This window comes from Culex quinquefasciatus, chromosome 1 (genome assembly GCF_015732765.1).
Source record: "Culex quinquefasciatus strain JHB chromosome 1, VPISU_Cqui_1.0_pri_paternal, whole genome shotgun sequence".
NCBI lineage: Eukaryota > Metazoa > Arthropoda > Insecta > Diptera > Culicidae > Culex > Culex quinquefasciatus.
Window position 1 is genome coordinate 72,811,627 of NC_051861.1, and position 16,321 is coordinate 72,827,947.

A 16,321-nucleotide genomic window follows, 5' to 3' on the forward strand; every position below is an offset into this window, starting at 1 on the left:
ACACAATCTCGAGAAGAAAATTGGTCAGCTCAAGGTGAACGCCTACCAGAAGGAGCTGCTGAAGAAGGCCATTCTGGAGCTGAAGAAAACCATCCAGAGGGACGAGGAGTTGTCAAGAAGATCTATGTGATTTTTTTAAACAGCTTTCATAAATAAACCCTCAAGTACCTATATGATATAAAGTAACCGCGTTTTTTCGGGTTTCGGTTCCGGACTTCCTTTGGAATAAACTGTGCTGAACTCCGCTGGTAACTTCAAGGATGGAATGCCCTGCCCCTGCTTGCTGACAATCTGAGCGGAGGGTTGTTTCGCTTCCTGGTTGCCAGTTCCAGTTGTTGCCCCCGCGTACAGCTCGCCCATATCGGTGCCCGGGAAGGTTGTACTCTTTGTCGGTGAAGCTGGTTCGGGGACGAATTTTTGTTTGACGACGTTAACTCTGGGGTTGGGAATGCCAAGTTGGCAGTTAATGGCAAAGATCTTAGCCGTGTTGAGGTTTTTAAAGTAGGTGCAGTACGTCGAGGTCTAGATAGCGTCACTAATGACTTTCTAGCCTCTCAGGGTGAAGATTACGGGTTGAAGGAGGTCGGTTTTGCCCTAGCGGTACTAACCGGAGGCGGCCCGCGTCTAAATACGCCGGCTTTGCTTGGCAAACCCGACGGTGTTCACATGATCGTTTTCTGGGAGGATGACGATTAAAAGTCCGAAATCGATCGAGAGCTGCTTGTTGCCCTCGATGGTGAGGCCCAGTTGCCATTCGAATCGCGGAATGACCTTCTAGCGTAGGCGCGTCCATCTCTCAGCAGACACGCGGAATGTGAATCGCTAGAAATTCGACCACCCTCGAGATTCCCCCCGGACGATGGTTCACTCTAGTAATCACCGTCCTCATCCGGAACTTGTTCCGTTTGAATCAAAACAAAAACATAAACAATTACATTGCGCGAAATGTCATGTCAAAGTCAGAGCTGCCAGTTGATGACATTTCGATCTATCATTTTTGACAGTGAACCGGTCGTGCCGAGGGGTCATAAAAAGGTTGAGTCATGGTTCAGAGCCCACTGTGTAGTCTTTTATTAGTCTATGGTTTGGTGGTAAGCATTTTTGTCTGCTGACTTCAAGGACGGGGGATCGAACCCCGCCGCGAGCTAATGAATTTTTCGTTCATATTCAAGTATTCAGAATTCCTTCTTTCCATAATTTCTCGATAGAAGCGCAGATGGGAATCGAACCCAGAACCTTCCGCTTACAAAGCGAACAGCGTAACCGTTCAGCCACGTCTACCCCGAATCCGGAAAAAGGGTGACAAGCATTGACAAACACGAGAATCAAGAGTTAATAAGATCAAAATCAAATGGTAAACAGAAGAATCAGTGAAGAAGTACGAAACAGTAGAACAAAATAAAAACAGGAGAGGTAGCTGGAAATGGAAAGAAGAGAAACGCCGTGTGAATCAAAACAATACCGTATTCAATCACATATTACTTCTGTTTCCTACATTGACGCGCCCCCATTCTTTTAGCCGTTCCGACTCTGACCCTTGGCTGGGCGTCAACCGACGAGTATCATCAGTATCATTCACCCTTGGCCTGCAATAAAATAAATGTGAACAGTTAATAACAAAACAAAGACAATAACAAAAATGGACGTTAAGGTGGTTATTCGGACAGTTTTTTTTCTGTAAATTACAACGCCAAAAACTACGGAAATTGAACACATTTTACTTCTATTTCATGTTATTGTATATAACGCATGGTGGATGATCGCTTTAACTGAATCGTTCCTAGAACCGTTTTCGCGCCGAACTTTTTAACGTAAACTTTAAGGCCAGCGTTTTGTTTTGTTTAAATGATTTTAGACTTTCAAGCATTTTGAAGGTAATTTTGTCTTAGCTGGATCTTAGCAAAGTATTTGCTCTTTTGCCAATTAAAAATTGCGACCATTTGGGATGCGTGACGCCTGACAGTTTTACCTTTGCTACTAATTGTGCAACTCATCCTTTATTAAATGGTTTTTTACTTAACAAAAATGTTTCAAATGCGTACACATTTTGAAAATGTCTAAATTGGAGTATGCGCAATAATGAATGATGGCGGCGCTCGGTTATTTTATGAGGAAAGGTTGCTTCTACTCAAGTTCAATTTTCGATCAAATTTGATCGAAAAGAGCACTCAAGATGGTTTATGTATGAATTATTTTTCTGCTGCTGGTTGGTTGATTATGACTGTCTCTATAAGTGCTGTGTTGGAATCTATATCATTTATACACGTTAGAAAAAACGGCGACAATGTGATGTGACTGGTTATCTGTAGTTAAAGTACGGCTACAATCATACGAAGTGTGTGTGTGTTTTACGCTACTACAACTAAATTTCGATCCGCTTCAACTTCGACTCCAAAAAAATACGACATTTAGATTTTACGTTTCTCTTCTGGTTAAAAACGGCTGACATATTTTAAGAGCTTACAATACTCTGTATAGACTTTATCTCTGCGATATTTCGTTAGTTATATTGGCAATTGGCTTACGATCTCTGCATGGCAGCTCGAGCATAAGAAATGCTTTTACGTTGACTTTTACTTTTTAATTGGGACTCTTTTAGAGTTGTTGGTTTCATTTATCGTTTCGCGGACGGCGAAACAGAATCAACTTATTTAGTTTTTCGCTTCTTGTTACTGCAAACGACTCGCTTCTGCTTGACGGGGGGCGGTGCCGGACGCTGCTGGGGATGGTTGGTGGGAGGAGGAAGGGCGACGATTCCACTGGTTGTTGGCCCGCAACTACCGCTGGACAATTTCGACGGCAGCTGCTGCTGGTGCTGGAGCTGCTGCTGCTGCTGTTGAAATTGTCCAGGGTCTTGCTGCGCGTGTTACCAGTGGTAAACCGGAAATCAATAGGTCTGTAGCGGGTCGGCGTCCTGCTCAGAAATATCAATCTGGATGCCCTGGTAGTCTTTGAGCATGCTGCGCAGGATCTCGCGAAAGATTGGCAGATAGCCCCGCTCCGAGTTGCTGTGGTTGAGCAGGATTACGTGGATGTTCTGATGGTTTGCATCCAGGACGTCGTGATGGAACATTTCACCTGAGAGCAAGAGAAAACAGTTAACTGAACCACAAGAAAAAATGCAACGTTCAACGCCCAACCTGTGATGTAAAGATCTGCCTTTACACCCTTCAAAACGCTCGTGCCGGAACCTGCGCAAACCGCAAAGGTCCGTATCGGTGACTCTAGGTTCCGGTTCACGGCCACGGCCAGCTTCAAATCCTTCAGCTTGGTGTAAGCCTTGATACGGTCGACGGCCGCTCCCAGCGTTATTTCTCCCTGAATGACGCACAGACGTCCGGCGCCAATCGACGGATTCGACAGGTTCTCCATAACGGGCTGGGCACTGGCCAGTGGCAACGACGCGGCTAGCCAATCATTGACTCCATTGGTCACCGCGTCCCAACAGGTATGCGGCGAGTAGAGCGCAATCTTGTTCTCCAAACAAATCGAAACGATGCGCTCCTTCCACGATTTCTGCGTAATTCTCTTCAACGGAGCAAAAATTGGCGGATGGTACGAGATTATCATGTCGGAACTTCGAGCCATTGCCTCACTCATCACATTCTCCGTCAGATCGTTTGTGAGCAAAATTTTGTTAATATTCCTAAGATAAATAAAATAAAAACCTTAAAATATGAAAAAAAAAAAAAACAATTCAAAACACTTCACTTACCTTTTCGTGAACGGTTCAATCAGCAGGCCCACGTTGTCCCACTTTTCCGCCAGATTCTCCGGGGCAAACTCGTTCAGCTTCTCGACCACGACGTTCAGCGCCGCTCCGGCCATCTTGCGCACGAAGGGGGATACCGCGGTGCTGCTGCTGGTGGTGGAGATAATCGATGTGGTCCGGTTTACGTTGCAGATGCTTCCGCCGGATTTGTATAGATTGAACATTCACACGAAAGCAAGGGCGGCGGTCAACGCGGCAGGTCCTTCCGGCAATTACTGTAAAGGTATGTTTTTTTTGTATTAAAAGTGACTTGACTTTTTCTTAGCTGCTAAAATAACCATAATTAGGATTACAAATCTTGCTTAGTGTGAATATTAGACAACAGACAGGTTTAAACAAAACAATAATAAAACGACTAGCTAATCATCACATGGCTTTTCCCATTAAACAAATCAATATATTACAGAACGCTGACAAAGAATCATTGCTACTTACGTTTGTGGTCCCGATTTTAATATGGTTTTCCGTATTTTCACCTTTATAATTCACAAATTGAAATTTTCCTTTTTTCCGGTTTGAGGTTTTCATTCAGATTTTTCTTCAGTGCGGGGGACGGGGAACAAAATTTAGTGTGACATGTCTGTCAAATTATGCTTCATTGGCGTATGCAAACTGTGAAATAACCTAACTTGTTCGGCTCCCCTAGCAGAAGTCAAACCATATGATACAAGAACGCTCCCAAAATGAATATAAAACAGCCGGACCCTAAGATGACAGTTTTCGTGAGTTGCGCGTATTCACCGACAGATGGCCAGTGGGCCTCGTCGGATCCGCCCATTAATTACGCAACTCAAAATTTGCATGGGAAACTTTTTTTTCGTGACGGCTTTCGTGGCACTCTCCTTTCAACTTTTCTAGACTAATATTTGGACGAGGCGTATCTCTAAGCAAGTTTTTACAAAAATGATTCCAAACTGCTTATTTTGTCGTGTTAAACCGAAACAAGGCAAAAACTATATTTATTTAAACTATACGCCATTTTCCAAATTTTGGCTAGATAATATCAAGGGCCGCCATCTTAGGCCCACTGGGTCCACAAAAAGAGGTACGCTCAGTTTGTATGGGAGCTGTCAACATGCTCCCGGGCTGTTTGGTGGCTTTTCCTACCGAATAAAAATCAATTAATCAATCAATCAATAGAGCTTTAGGACGTTTCGCGTACACACACTAGCGCACCATTTGATTTTGCTGGCCGGACAAAATTTAACCTCACTTTTTTTCGTGTACGTACACGCAATACATGCGCACGTAAATAACTCTATAGGACTTATTAAAAAAACTCAAGATAAATATATTTAAAAGTCATCAATAAATCAACTACCCTATCTGTTATACAAATGTCGGTCGGACGGTACATAACTTTTTGCACCGGGTGATTCCGCTGTCAACACAAACATTTGTTATTGTCATAGATTATTAATCAAGTAGATGTCCCACTTGAAAGTTGATCCATATACCATAGACTAAATATATATAGATACGCCACTCCCCTGTTGGGGCTGGCGACACTACCGCCACGCCAAAATTACACCTGGTGGCAATTCACAGGTACTAATTCTTTATGCTGCCCTTAGGGAATGTTGAAGAAAAGTTGTTTTCCCCAGTTTCAGTTCAATTGGTTCGGTTGCATCGTAGCAACATTTGTTTTGCAATCGTTGTTTATTTTCTGTCAACAACAGCACTGCTCCAAACATTTGGATATTTTGAGTCATCTTAGAAAAACCCGGTCCGTGCGGCTATGACCACCCCAAATCCCATGTACGGAACCGATTCTTTTGGTGGTTCACATCGTGAGACATGAAGACATGTCAGCAAGTGAGTAAAATGAATTCCAACAAATTAATGGTCATGCAAAAGTTCATTTGACATCCATCCCGCCACAGCAAACGGAACCTGCGGTTCAACCGTAGCCAGCCGAAAAAAATCTCCTGCAGCCACTGATGCCAGCCCAAGTCTCGGATACGTTAGTTCTGCGAAGCGCAGGTACAGTCCACCATAAGTTAGCGGCTATAACCTTGCCGGCGCAGCCTTTCTCCGTGTGAACATTATTGCATCAAAGGCTTCACCAGTGCCTGGTTCCTCAAGGACCAAGTCGTGTTCTACTGCGCGAACCAACTGCCGTTCAAGAATAGCCAACAAATGCCAAGAGGAACACACGGCCAATCTAGAATTCATGATGTATACCGCAAAGAACCAAAGTACCAGCTCAATCAAGTCAAACAATGCCAGGATATTCGATGCAGCGTTTTTATTATGTTAATCGTTTGATAGTAAACTGTCGCCTTATCAAATTTTTTTAATAAATTCCGATTCAACGATGTACAGAAAAAAGTTTCTGCATTTCCCTCAGTCAATCAAAACACATACGGTGGAATCATCGTTGGATACTTTTGATGCTATCCAGGTTCAGGCCCCGTATTTTGACGAAAGTTTTTATCTGGAAAAACAAAATATTAGTCTCCTTACAAGATTAGCATTACGGTGTCCTTTGAATCACCCTCAACCTGTAAACATCTCCTCGTAGAGCAGATTGTAGCTCAGTTCGGTCACCGACGGTGCAACTACACGGAACGTTTCCACCACTCCAGTGGAAACCACTATGAGAGCGGCGTAAACAAGCAGCGATTTCGCCTGAGTGGTCAGTTTCCGCGATCGGCTTCAGGTTGGCCAGCTCCTCCTCATTCTGTTCTGATCGAACACGTCATTGCTGCTTCCGTAGCCACTTGCGCTGCTGGCGGACGCCTAGATGCCAAGCATATTCGTCTAATCTCGGGAATGAACAATAATTGAACGGCCAAATTGTCCACGCGCGCGGTGAAATCTTACTTTTGACAGTATGACAACAACATCAAACTTTAAGCGGGCAGTTGCACAGAGTACTTTGATTTGTTTATCAATTTAGTACCTGTAAATTGACGATGGCGGCGCGCAGAGCGCTAAAGGGATGTCGCCAACTGGGTATATGCATAGATTATTAATCAAGTAGATGTCCCACTTGAAAGTTGATCCATATACCCAGTTGGCGACATCCCTTTAGCGCTCTGCGCGCCGCCATCGTCAATTTACAGGTACTAAATTGATAAACAAATCAAAGTACTCTGTGCAACTGCCCGCTTAAAGTTTGATGTTGTTGTCATACTGTCAAAAGTAAGATTTCACCGCGCGCGTGGACAATTTGGCCGTTCAATTATTGTTCATTCCCGAGATTAGACGAATATGCTTGGCATCTAGGCGTCCGCCAGCAGCGCAAGTGGCTACGGAAGCAGCAATGTGTTCGATCAGAACAGAATGAGAGGAGCTGGCCAACCTGAAGCCGATCGCGGAGATTGACCACTCAGGCGAAATCGCTGCTTGTTGCCGCTGTTTCCACTGGAGTGTTCCGTGTAGTTGCACCGTCGGTGACCGAACTGAGCTACAATCTGCTCTACGAGATGTTTACAGGTTGAGGGTGATTCATAAAGGAATGCTAATCTTGTAAGGAGACTAATATTTTGTTTTTCCAGATAAAACTTTCGTCAAAATACGGGGCCTGAACCTGGATCAAAAGTATCAACGATGATTCCACCGTATGTGTTTTGATTGACTGAGGGAAATGCAGAAACTTTTTCTGTACATCGTTGAATCGGAATTTATTAAAAAAATTTGATAAGGCGACAGTTTACTATCAAACGATTAACATAATAAAAACGCTGCATCGAATATCCTGGCATTGTTTGACTTGATTGAGCTGGTACTTTGGTTCTTTGCGGTATACATCATGAATTCTAGATTGGCCGTGTGTTCCTCTTGGCATTTGTTGGCTATTCTTGAACGGCAGTTGGCGCGCAGTAGAACACGACTTGGTCCTTGAGGAACCAGGCACTGGTGAAGCCTTTGATGCAATAATGTTCACACGGAGAAAGGCTGCGCCGGCAAGGTTATAGCCGCTAACTTATGGTGGACTGTACCTGCGCTTCGCAGAACTAACGTATCCGAGACTTGGGCTGGCATCAGTGGCTGCAGGAGATTTTTTTCGGCTGGCTACGGTTGAACCGCAGGTTCCGTTTGCTGTGGCGGGATGGATGTCAAATGAACTTTTGCATGACCATTAATTTGTTGGAATTCATTTTACTCACTTGCTGACATGTCTTCATGTCTCACGATGTGAACCACCAAAAGAATCGGTTCCGTACATGGATTTGGGGTGGTCATAGCCGCACGGACCGGGTTTTTCTAAGATGACTCAAAATATCCAAATGTTTGGAGCAGTGCTGTTGTTGACAGAAAATAAACAACGATTGCAAAACAAATGTTGCTACGATGCAACCGAACCAATTGAACTGAAACTGGGGAAAACAACTTTTCTTCAACATTCCCTAAGGGCAGCATAAAGAATTAGTACCTGTGAATTGCCACCAGGTGTAATTTTGGCGTGGCGGTAGTGTCGCCAGCCCCAACAGGGGAGTGGCGTATCTATATATATTTAGTCTATGTTATTGTTGTGAACTTTTAAGCAGTGCAGAAACGTGGTTCCTCGGCCAAGAAGGAACGATCCGATATAACTGCCCCCGCTTCTGTGATCATGTCCGACTGTGTGGAGGTTGCAATTACGAGCGATTCCAGCGACCAGCTGTGGAGCTGCTGCGTGTGGGATGTCCGCACCGGAACGCAGCTGATGTCCTACAAGGGTGGTGGCGCTCCCGGAGCTCACACGCTGTCCGTTGTGAAGAATCAGTTTGTGTTGACGGGGAATCTAGTGAAGCCGATGCTGCACGTTTGGCCGATTAACCGTCACGAACCGGTGTCAACGAGATTCATCCTGCCAGGACGGCCGACCGCGGTTGCCGTTTCTCCAGATGGAAACTACTGCCTGGTGGCGGTACAGGAAACGATCTACGTCTATCAGCTTGTTACGGGGGCAATCTTGACCACAGTCTCTCGTCACTACCAGACAGTCAACATTCTAAGATTCACGGACGATGGATCGCACTTTATCAGCGCCGGACAGGATGGAATGGTGCTTGTGTGGAGCCTGGCCCAGGTGGTCCAAGTCTTCCAGAAGCAAACACTAAGTGCTCTTTACTCGTTTTCTGACCACGCACTTCCGGTCACGGATTTATACGTTGGAGCCGGCGGTATGAAGGCAGTATTCTGCTCAGTATCCGTAGATCGTACTTGCAAGATCTACGACTTGGCATCCGGAACGATGCTCCTGAACATGGTGTTCCCAGAGGCGCTTTCGTCCGTGACGATGGACAAATTGGAATCGAACGTATTCGTCGGAACAAACGATGGGCCAATCTACAAATTCAGCTTGCTTTCCCCACCTCGCACCAAGGAGTATCACTTTGATCGAGCACAGCAGCAAAAGAACGCCTTCCTGGGCCACAAAAAATCGGTCACGTGCCTTTCGGTGTCCGTCGACGGAGAAACGCTTCTGTCGGGTGGCGCAGACGAAAATGTGTTCGTTTGGCACATCAAAAGCCGACAGCAAATCCGTACAATACCCCACAAAGGGGCAGTCACAAATGCGACTTTTCTGATGACCCCAAAGGCGATGTTCAACCAGGAGGTTAAAATAAACCCATTGTTCCAGCCGTTCCAAAAGATGGCCTATCCGAGCGACAAAATTGACGAGCTCTGTATTGATGTTGAAGTACTTGAAGAGGTGCGCGAAACACAGCCTGCTGAAAACGGACACAATGCTGTGCGCACTACCGCAGTGGGTCAATCCTCCGGTAATCAGGAGGAGATCGCCAAGTTGAAGAAAGAGATTCAACATTTAAAGATGGTCAACAAGGAAATGTACGAGTTTACCGTAAAGAATATCATGAGAGATAGTTAGATCAAACGGTATCGAAATACATTTTTCTTCTTCGAGTAGTATGTGAATTATGTACATCCGAAATTAACTCTGGCCGAAAAAAAATATGATTCGTGCCTCTGCAATTTACTTCTCCCAACTTAATACTCTAAACAGTTTCCATCCTTGCCCTGACGAAAAGTCTAAATAACAGGATATCGTTGCCAAATAAAATTTCTATTACCATTACTATTCCCGTTACAGTTTATATCAGGGGTGACCAAAGTATGGCCCGCGGGCCAAACGTGGCCCGCGAGGTGATATTTTGTGGCCCGCGGACCCATTTTGAATGATCATGTAAAATGGTTCGTTGACCACTTGTAAAGTGATTTTATACTTTTTCAAAATGAAGGTTTATTTTAAACTTTTAAATGCTAATCTTTATAATTTTTATTGATAAACAAAATTTATGATTTATCAATATTCTGATCCCCACATTAGGATACAAATAGTTTGTTCAAAAATTTTATAATTAAAACAATTTCACACATTGCAATGTGAGTGAAACTAGTAAATATCGTCAAAACTTTCATCAAACATTTTTGGAAATATTTAAAAAACGTTAACTTAGGTAGAATTCTGTAATTGTTGCAAAAATATAAATTTTCTTTATTAATTTGCAAGTCATAATGGCCCTTTAATGAACTGACCCTCAAACTTACATTGCACTTCCTCCGGGATTCGAACTCGTTACAGTTGGATAACGAATCTGATTGACTACCAACTGATTCAGGCTGACAAAATGTGGAAATCGGAGGATCAAGTTTGTTGCAAATATTTCGTCAATGAACCCACCCCTCCCCCTTTATTAAAAAATTGGCTCGAAAAACCAGGAGCAAAAATATATTTTCAAAAAACTTCAAAACTAAAAAAAATTAATTCAAGTGCAATCAGCTGAAATTAATTAAATATACATTCTTTTGCATTTAGAATCATTTGAGCATGTTTGGGTTTATTAAAAATAATTTGGATTTTAGTGAATTTTCGATGAAATAAATGTTGGAATTCTGGCTCTCAACGATTTTTCTTAGCCTACTTAACTTATAGATAAAATTACGCCTTTAGATGAATTGTTTGATTGTTTGGTGACATAACACATTTTCGAAATATAACAACTGTAGAGTTATCTAAGGCCGATCTCACGCACACTAGCACCCCATTTGTTTTGCTGGCGGGTACAAAATTTAACCTCAATCTTTTTCGTGTACGTACACGCAATACATGCGCACGTAGATAACTCTGTTGAGGACAGAGAAAGTGCGCGGAGTGCCCCCACCTTCCGCGCGCCGCTGGCTCACAAGTGGCTGCCAGTCTGCCACTGTGTGACGCAGCACAGCGCGTTCGATGTTTTATAAGCTGTCCCGTTTTGTGTTGTGCCATCGTGCCATTCTACTTCCGTCTGCGGACAAGAATAAACGTTTTAACTTGTACTAAGTCTATTTTATTTGCGTACGTTCGCTAGTCTATTTGCCCGTCGCGGGTAATCCAACGTCCAGCGCGCGTATACGACAGTGGCGACGAAAATTCGTCGAATCGCCGGGATTTTATTCGTTTTTCGAAGGTGGGAATCGTCCTAACCTAAAACAACAAAAAAAATTTCGGCACCCGCGTGCAAACGAAGGAGGAGCTCCAGCGGATCCGAAATGAGCGACTCGGATGCCCAGCTCCTCTACCAGGAGCAGCTTCGCCAGGAACGACTGCGGCAGGAGCAGCTCCAGCAGGAACAACTACGCCAAGAACAGATCCAGCAAGAACACCTCCGGCAGGAACAGCTGCGCCAAGAACAGCTGCAGGAACAGCGCCGGCAGGAACAGCTGCAGGAACAGCGCCGGCAGGAACAACTCCAGCAGGAACAACTCCGTCAAGAACAACTCCGCCAGCAGCAGCTGCAGAATCCTGATCCGATGATCCGGATGACGGGGATGTTCGAGCAGCTGGTAGCTTCGGTGCAGCAGACTGTCCAGCAGCAGCAACAGTTCATGGAGCGGTTTTCAAGAAGCGCAACCCAGCCACCTCCAAACCCGGAACAGATCATCGACTCGCTTGCTGGGAACATCAAGGACTTCCGGTACGACGCCGACAACAGCGTAACCTTCGCGGCGTGGTACTCCCGGTACGACGATCTGTTCGCCCAAGACGCTGCCCGTCTGCAGGATGACGCCAAGGTCCGGCTATTGCTGCGAAAGCTCGGCCTTCCCGAGCACGAACGATACGTGAGTTTCATACTCCCCGCCGTCCCCAAGGACTTCAGCTTCGCCGACACCGTTGACACGCTCAAGAGCCTCTTCGGTGCGAAGGAATCGGTCGTGAGCAGGCGCTATCGGTGCCTCCAAATCTCGAAGCAGCCAACCGAGGATCACGTCTCGTACGCCTGCAGAGTGAACAAGCTTTGCGTCGAATTCGACCTAGGCAAACTCACCCAAGATGAGTTCAAATGCCTTGTTTACGTTTGCGGATTGAAGTCGGGGAGCGACGCCGAAATCCGTACGCGACTTCTTTCCAAGATCGAGGAGAACACTAACGTCACACTGCAGCAGCTGTCAGACGAGTGTCAGCGTCTACTAAACCTACAGCATGACAACGCCATGATCGAGACGCCGTCAACCTCCGACGTAAACAAAGTCGAGCAACGATTCGAACGCAACAAAAGCAACAGGCGCGACCGAGATCAACAACCTTACGCTGCCGGCAAGTCCAAAAGCAAGCCGCCGCGTCCGTGCTGGTTTTGTGGAGCGGACCACTACGTCCGCGACTGCACCTTCCGAAACCACAAGTGCGCCGATTGCGGAGTCACCGGACATCGCGAGGGCTATTGCAGTTCTGCCAAGCCGCTGAAACCCTTCAAACGAGGAGGCCCGAGGGACTCGGTTAGCAGTAACGTGGTGGTTATCAACGAGTGCACGGTACAGAAGCGACGGAGATTCGTTTCGGTTGATTTCGGCGGGACACCGATCCGGCTTCAACTGGACACAGCATCCGACATCACCGTGATCAGCAAGGAACTGTGGAACGAAGTTGGCTGCCCAAGGTTATCACCGCCCTCCGTTCGCGCTAAAACAGCTTCTGGGACGGAATTGTCGCTGAACGGCGAGTTCCGCTGCGACATCACCATCGCCGGAAGCACCCGCAACGAGCTGATCCGCGTAACCGAGAAACCACTCCAGCTGCTTGGCTCGGATCTTGTGGACAGCTTTGGGCTAGCATCCATCCCGATGGACAGCTACTGCTGCAACGTATCCAGCGTTCCCGACCCGGCGCCGGCACTCAAGTCGGCCTTCCCCAAGGTGTTCAGCAAAAACCTCGGCTTGTGCACCAAAACAAAGGTGAAGTTGGAGCTGAAAGAAAACTGCCGACCGGTTTTCTGTCCCAAACGTCCGGTGGCCTACGCGATGGTTGAGGCCGTCGACCGCGAACTGGACAGGTTGCAGCAGCTCAACATCATCACTCCGATCGACTACTCTGAGTGGGCCGCCCCGATTGTCGTCGTGCGCAAGGCCAACGGCTCCATCCGGATTTGCGGAGACTACTCCACCGGCCTCAACGCTGTTCTTCAGCCACACCAGTACCCGCTGCCGCTTCCGGAGGACATCTTCGCCAAGCTGGCCAACTGCAAGGTATTTAGCCAGATCGACCTTTCTGATGCTTTCTTGCAGGTTGAGGTAGACGAACAGGACCGCCACCTGCTCACGATCAACACCCATCGTGGCCTCTACCTCTACAACCGCCTTGCGCCCGGCGTCAAGAATGCCCCCGGCGCATTCCAGCAGATCACGTCCACCATGCTGGCCGGAATCCCAGCAGCGTCCTGCTATCTCGATGACGTCATCGTCGGCGGCGCAACCCAAGAAGAGCACGATCGCAACCTCAAAGCCGTTCTGCAACGTATTCAAGACTACGGCTTCACAATTCGTCTCGAGAAGTGCTCGTTTGGGAAGACTGAGATCCGCTACTTGGGGCACATCATCGACAGCCGCGGGCTGCGACCAGACTCTGCGAAGATCGAGGCCATTGTCAACATGCCGCCTCCTACTGACGTGTCTGGTGTTCGATCCTTCCTGGGCGCAATAAATTACTACGGGAAGTTCGTGCCTAACATGCGGATGCTGCGCTACCCAATTGACAAGCTGCTGAAGGAGGATGCGAAGTTTGTGTGGGATTCGGAGTGCCAAAAAGCTTTTGAGAAGTTCAAGCAAATCCTCACCTCCGGTCTGCTTCTTACACATTACGACCCAAGGCAGGAGATTATTGTCTCTGCTGACGCCTCATCTGTTGGACTGGGGGCGACGATTTCGCACAAATTCCCCGATGGTTCTGTGAATGTGGTCCAACACGCATCGCGAGCGCTAACGAAGGCGGAGCAGAACTACAGTCAGCCGGATCGCGAGGGTTTGGCCATCGTGTTTGCGGTTACAAAGTTCCACAAAATGATTTTTGGTCGGAGATTTTTGCTGCAGACCGACCACGCGCCACTACTTCGCATCTTCGGGTCAAAAAAGGGAATTCCGGTCTACACAGCAAACCGGTTGCAACGCTTCGCACTGAACCTGCTCCTCTACGATTTCTCCATCCAGTACGTCTCCACCGACAAGTTTGGCGACGCCGACGTGCTATCTCGTCTGATCAATCAGCACGTACGACCAGAGGAGGACTACGTTATCGCCAGCGTCCGCCTAGAGGAGGACATCAGGTCAGTAGCCACGGAGTCGATTAATGCGTTGCCTCTCAGTTTTAGAGCCGTTGCCAAAAGCACCCAGTCCGATCCACAACTCCGCAAGATCTATCGGTACGTTCTTGAGGGTTGGCCAAGAGCGAAAGTCGCTGATCCGGAGATCCGGCGCTACCAAACCCGTGCCGACTCGCTCACCGTTGTGGACGGGTGCATCCTGTTCGCCGAACGACTAGTCATCCCTGCTCAGCATCGCAAGCGGTGTCTGGAGCAGCTGCACCGAGGCCATCCTGGGATGGTGCGCATGAAGCAGATTGCCAGGAGCTACGTGTACTGGCCCAGCCTGGATAACGAAATCGTGGGCTACGTGAAAGCATGCCAGCCATGCGCCTCGGTAGCACGGTCCCCGCCGCACTCTGCTCCTGTGCCATGGCCGAAAGCAGCTGGCCCGTGGCAACGGATCCATATCGATTTTGCGGGACCGATCAACGGCGACTACTTCCTGATAGCAGTGGACTCCTTTTCGAAGTGGCCTGAAGTAGTTCGCACGCAGCGCATCTCTGCCCTCGCAACCATCGCTATCCTCCGCCGGATGTTTTCCCAACTCGGCATGCCTACCCTCATCGTGAGCGACAACGGAACGCAGTTCACGAGTGCCGAATTTGCAGAGTTTTGCGCTTCGAACGGCATCCACCACACCACGACCGCCCCGTACCACCCGCAGTCCAACGGGCAAGCGGAACGATTCGTGGACACTTTCAAGCGTGCCGTCAAGAAGATTTCGGAGGGGAGAGGCACCATCGAAGAAGCTTTAGACATCTTCCTGTTGGCGTACCGCAGTACCCGAAACCGCTGCGCACCTGAGGGCAAGTCTCCAGCCGAGATAATGTTCGGTCGCAAAATCCGAACCTGTCTCGAACTACTTCGCCCACCTGCCGATCCCGAACCGCCCCAGAAGGAAGACCAACGTCGAAGCTTCGCCAAGCAAGACCTCGTGTACGCTCAAGTTCACTCCGGCAACGCATGGAAATGGACACCTGGAGTCATCCTCGAGCGGATTGGAAGTGTGATGTACAACGTGCACGTCGGCAACCAACGCGTCATCCGCTCGCACATCAACCAACTGCGAAGTCGCTCCGAGAGCGGACCAGCTGCTTCACTGCGTGCCAAACCGAAAGCGCTGCCGTTAGACGTCCTACTCGGTGAGTGGAAGCTTCCGCAACCGTCGTTGGTCCCTGAGCTGCCACCGTTGAGCCCGATGCAGTTGACGCCGCGTCCGTCTTCTCCCGAGCTTCCGGACCCTCCTGAGACGCAAACGAGCGCGTCCAGTACACCACGCCCGTCAACCCCAGAATCTCCGGACCAAGTTGAGACGCCGCCGTGTGCGTCCTCTACGCCGCGTCTTGGATCGCTGCCTCCACAAGAGAGCGGTGCAACACCATCTTCTTCGGCTGCGTCGTCGTTGTCTTCCTCGTCTTCATCAAGTACGTCGGAGCCAACCATCGTGCCGCAGCTGGTACCTGAACTTCGGCGTTCCGATAGGAATCGTAGACCGCCTGTAAGATTCGACTACTACCAGCTGTATTAAGAGGGGAGATGTTGAGGACAGAGAAAGTGCGCGGAGTGCCCCCACCTTCCGCGCGCCGCTGGCTCACAAGTGGCTGCCAGTCTGCCACTGTGTGACGCAGCACAGCGCGTTCGATGTTTTATAAGCTGTCCCGTTTTGTGTTGTGCCATCGTGCCATTCTACTTCCGTCTGCGGACAAGAATAAACGTTTTAACTTGTACTAAGTCTATTTTATTTGCGTACGTTCGCTAGTCTATTTGCCCGTCGCGGGTAATCCAACGTCCAGCGCGCGTATACGACAACAACAAAACTAATTTTTTTATTTGAAAACACAAGTACATTCAGCTAAAAACTTTTTTTCAAATACCTGAAACAATAAAATCAATAATACCGATAGAAAACCGTTATTTTGTTGTTTCTATTATTTTAAATTGACTTTTTTTAAATAACAGAAATTAAATCTTTAAAATTAAA

At 47.6% G+C, this 16,321-nt stretch overlaps 3 protein-coding genes and 1 long non-coding RNA gene across 5 annotated transcripts; 3 read left to right on the top strand and 1 right to left on the bottom strand.

Moving 5' to 3' along the window:
• Positions 1–1,698: 1,698 nt before the first annotated feature.
• On the bottom strand, positions 1,699–4,377 carry LOC6042569 (NIF3-like protein 1). Of its 2 annotated transcripts, none has more exons than XM_038266749.1 (4): positions 4,208–4,377; positions 3,716–3,987; positions 3,141–3,646; positions 1,699–3,078 (listed from the first exon to the last, which is right to left on the bottom strand). In XM_038266749.1, the coding sequence occupies exons 2-4, from the start codon at positions 3,934–3,936 to the stop codon at positions 2,888–2,890; spliced, it is 918 nt and encodes a 305-aa protein (XP_038122677.1). In that variant the 5' UTR covers positions 3,937–3,987; positions 4,208–4,377; the 3' UTR covers positions 1,699–2,887. The 2 variants fall into 2 exon arrangements, with proteins under 2 accessions (XP_038122677.1, XP_038122679.1); XM_038266751.1 differs by lacking the exon at positions 4,208–4,377 and adding an exon at positions 4,051–4,097.
• Positions 4,378–5,229: 852 nt separating this feature from the next.
• On the top strand, positions 5,230–6,009 carry LOC119765359. Its single transcript, XR_005276665.1, has 3 exons — positions 5,230–5,320; positions 5,377–5,587; positions 5,656–6,009. It is a non-coding gene; the product is annotated as an uncharacterized LOC119765359 (long non-coding RNA).
• A 2,226-nt stretch (positions 6,010–8,235) lies between these two features.
• LOC6042570 (WD repeat-containing protein 18) lies at positions 8,236–9,631 on the top strand. The gene has a single exon (XM_038249108.1). It carries the CDS (start codon positions 8,334–8,336, stop codon positions 9,594–9,596), a length of 1,263 nt encoding a protein of 420 aa, XP_038105036.1. The 5' UTR covers positions 8,236–8,333; the 3' UTR covers positions 9,597–9,631.
• A 1,626-nt stretch (positions 9,632–11,257) lies between these two features.
• LOC119770386 (uncharacterized protein K02A2.6-like) lies at positions 11,258–15,868 on the top strand. Its single transcript, XM_038265148.1, has one exon. The coding sequence runs from the start codon at positions 11,258–11,260 to the stop codon at positions 15,866–15,868; it is 4,611 nt and encodes a 1,536-aa protein (XP_038121076.1).
• The last annotated feature ends 453 nt before the right edge of the window (positions 15,869–16,321 follow it).

Coding starts and splice junctions, on each gene's coding strand:
- LOC6042570 (XM_038249108.1), top strand. CDS start 8,334: ATGTCCGACTGTGTGGAGGTTGCAATTACGAGCGATTCCAGCGACCAG.
- LOC119770386 (XM_038265148.1), top strand. CDS start 11,258: ATGAGCGACTCGGATGCCCAGCTCCTCTACCAGGAGCAGCTTCGCCAG.
- LOC6042569 (XM_038266749.1), bottom strand. CDS start 3,936: ATGTTCAATCTATACAAATCCGGCGGAAGCATCTGCAACGTAAACCGG. Junction 3,647..3,715: donor ATTGAACCGTTCACGAAAAG/GTAAGTGAAGTG, acceptor TATTTATCTTAG/GAATATTAACAAAATTTTGC. Junction 3,079..3,140: donor GGCAGATCTTTACATCACAG/GTTGGGCGTTGA, acceptor TCTTGCTCTCAG/GTGAAATGTTCCATCACGAC.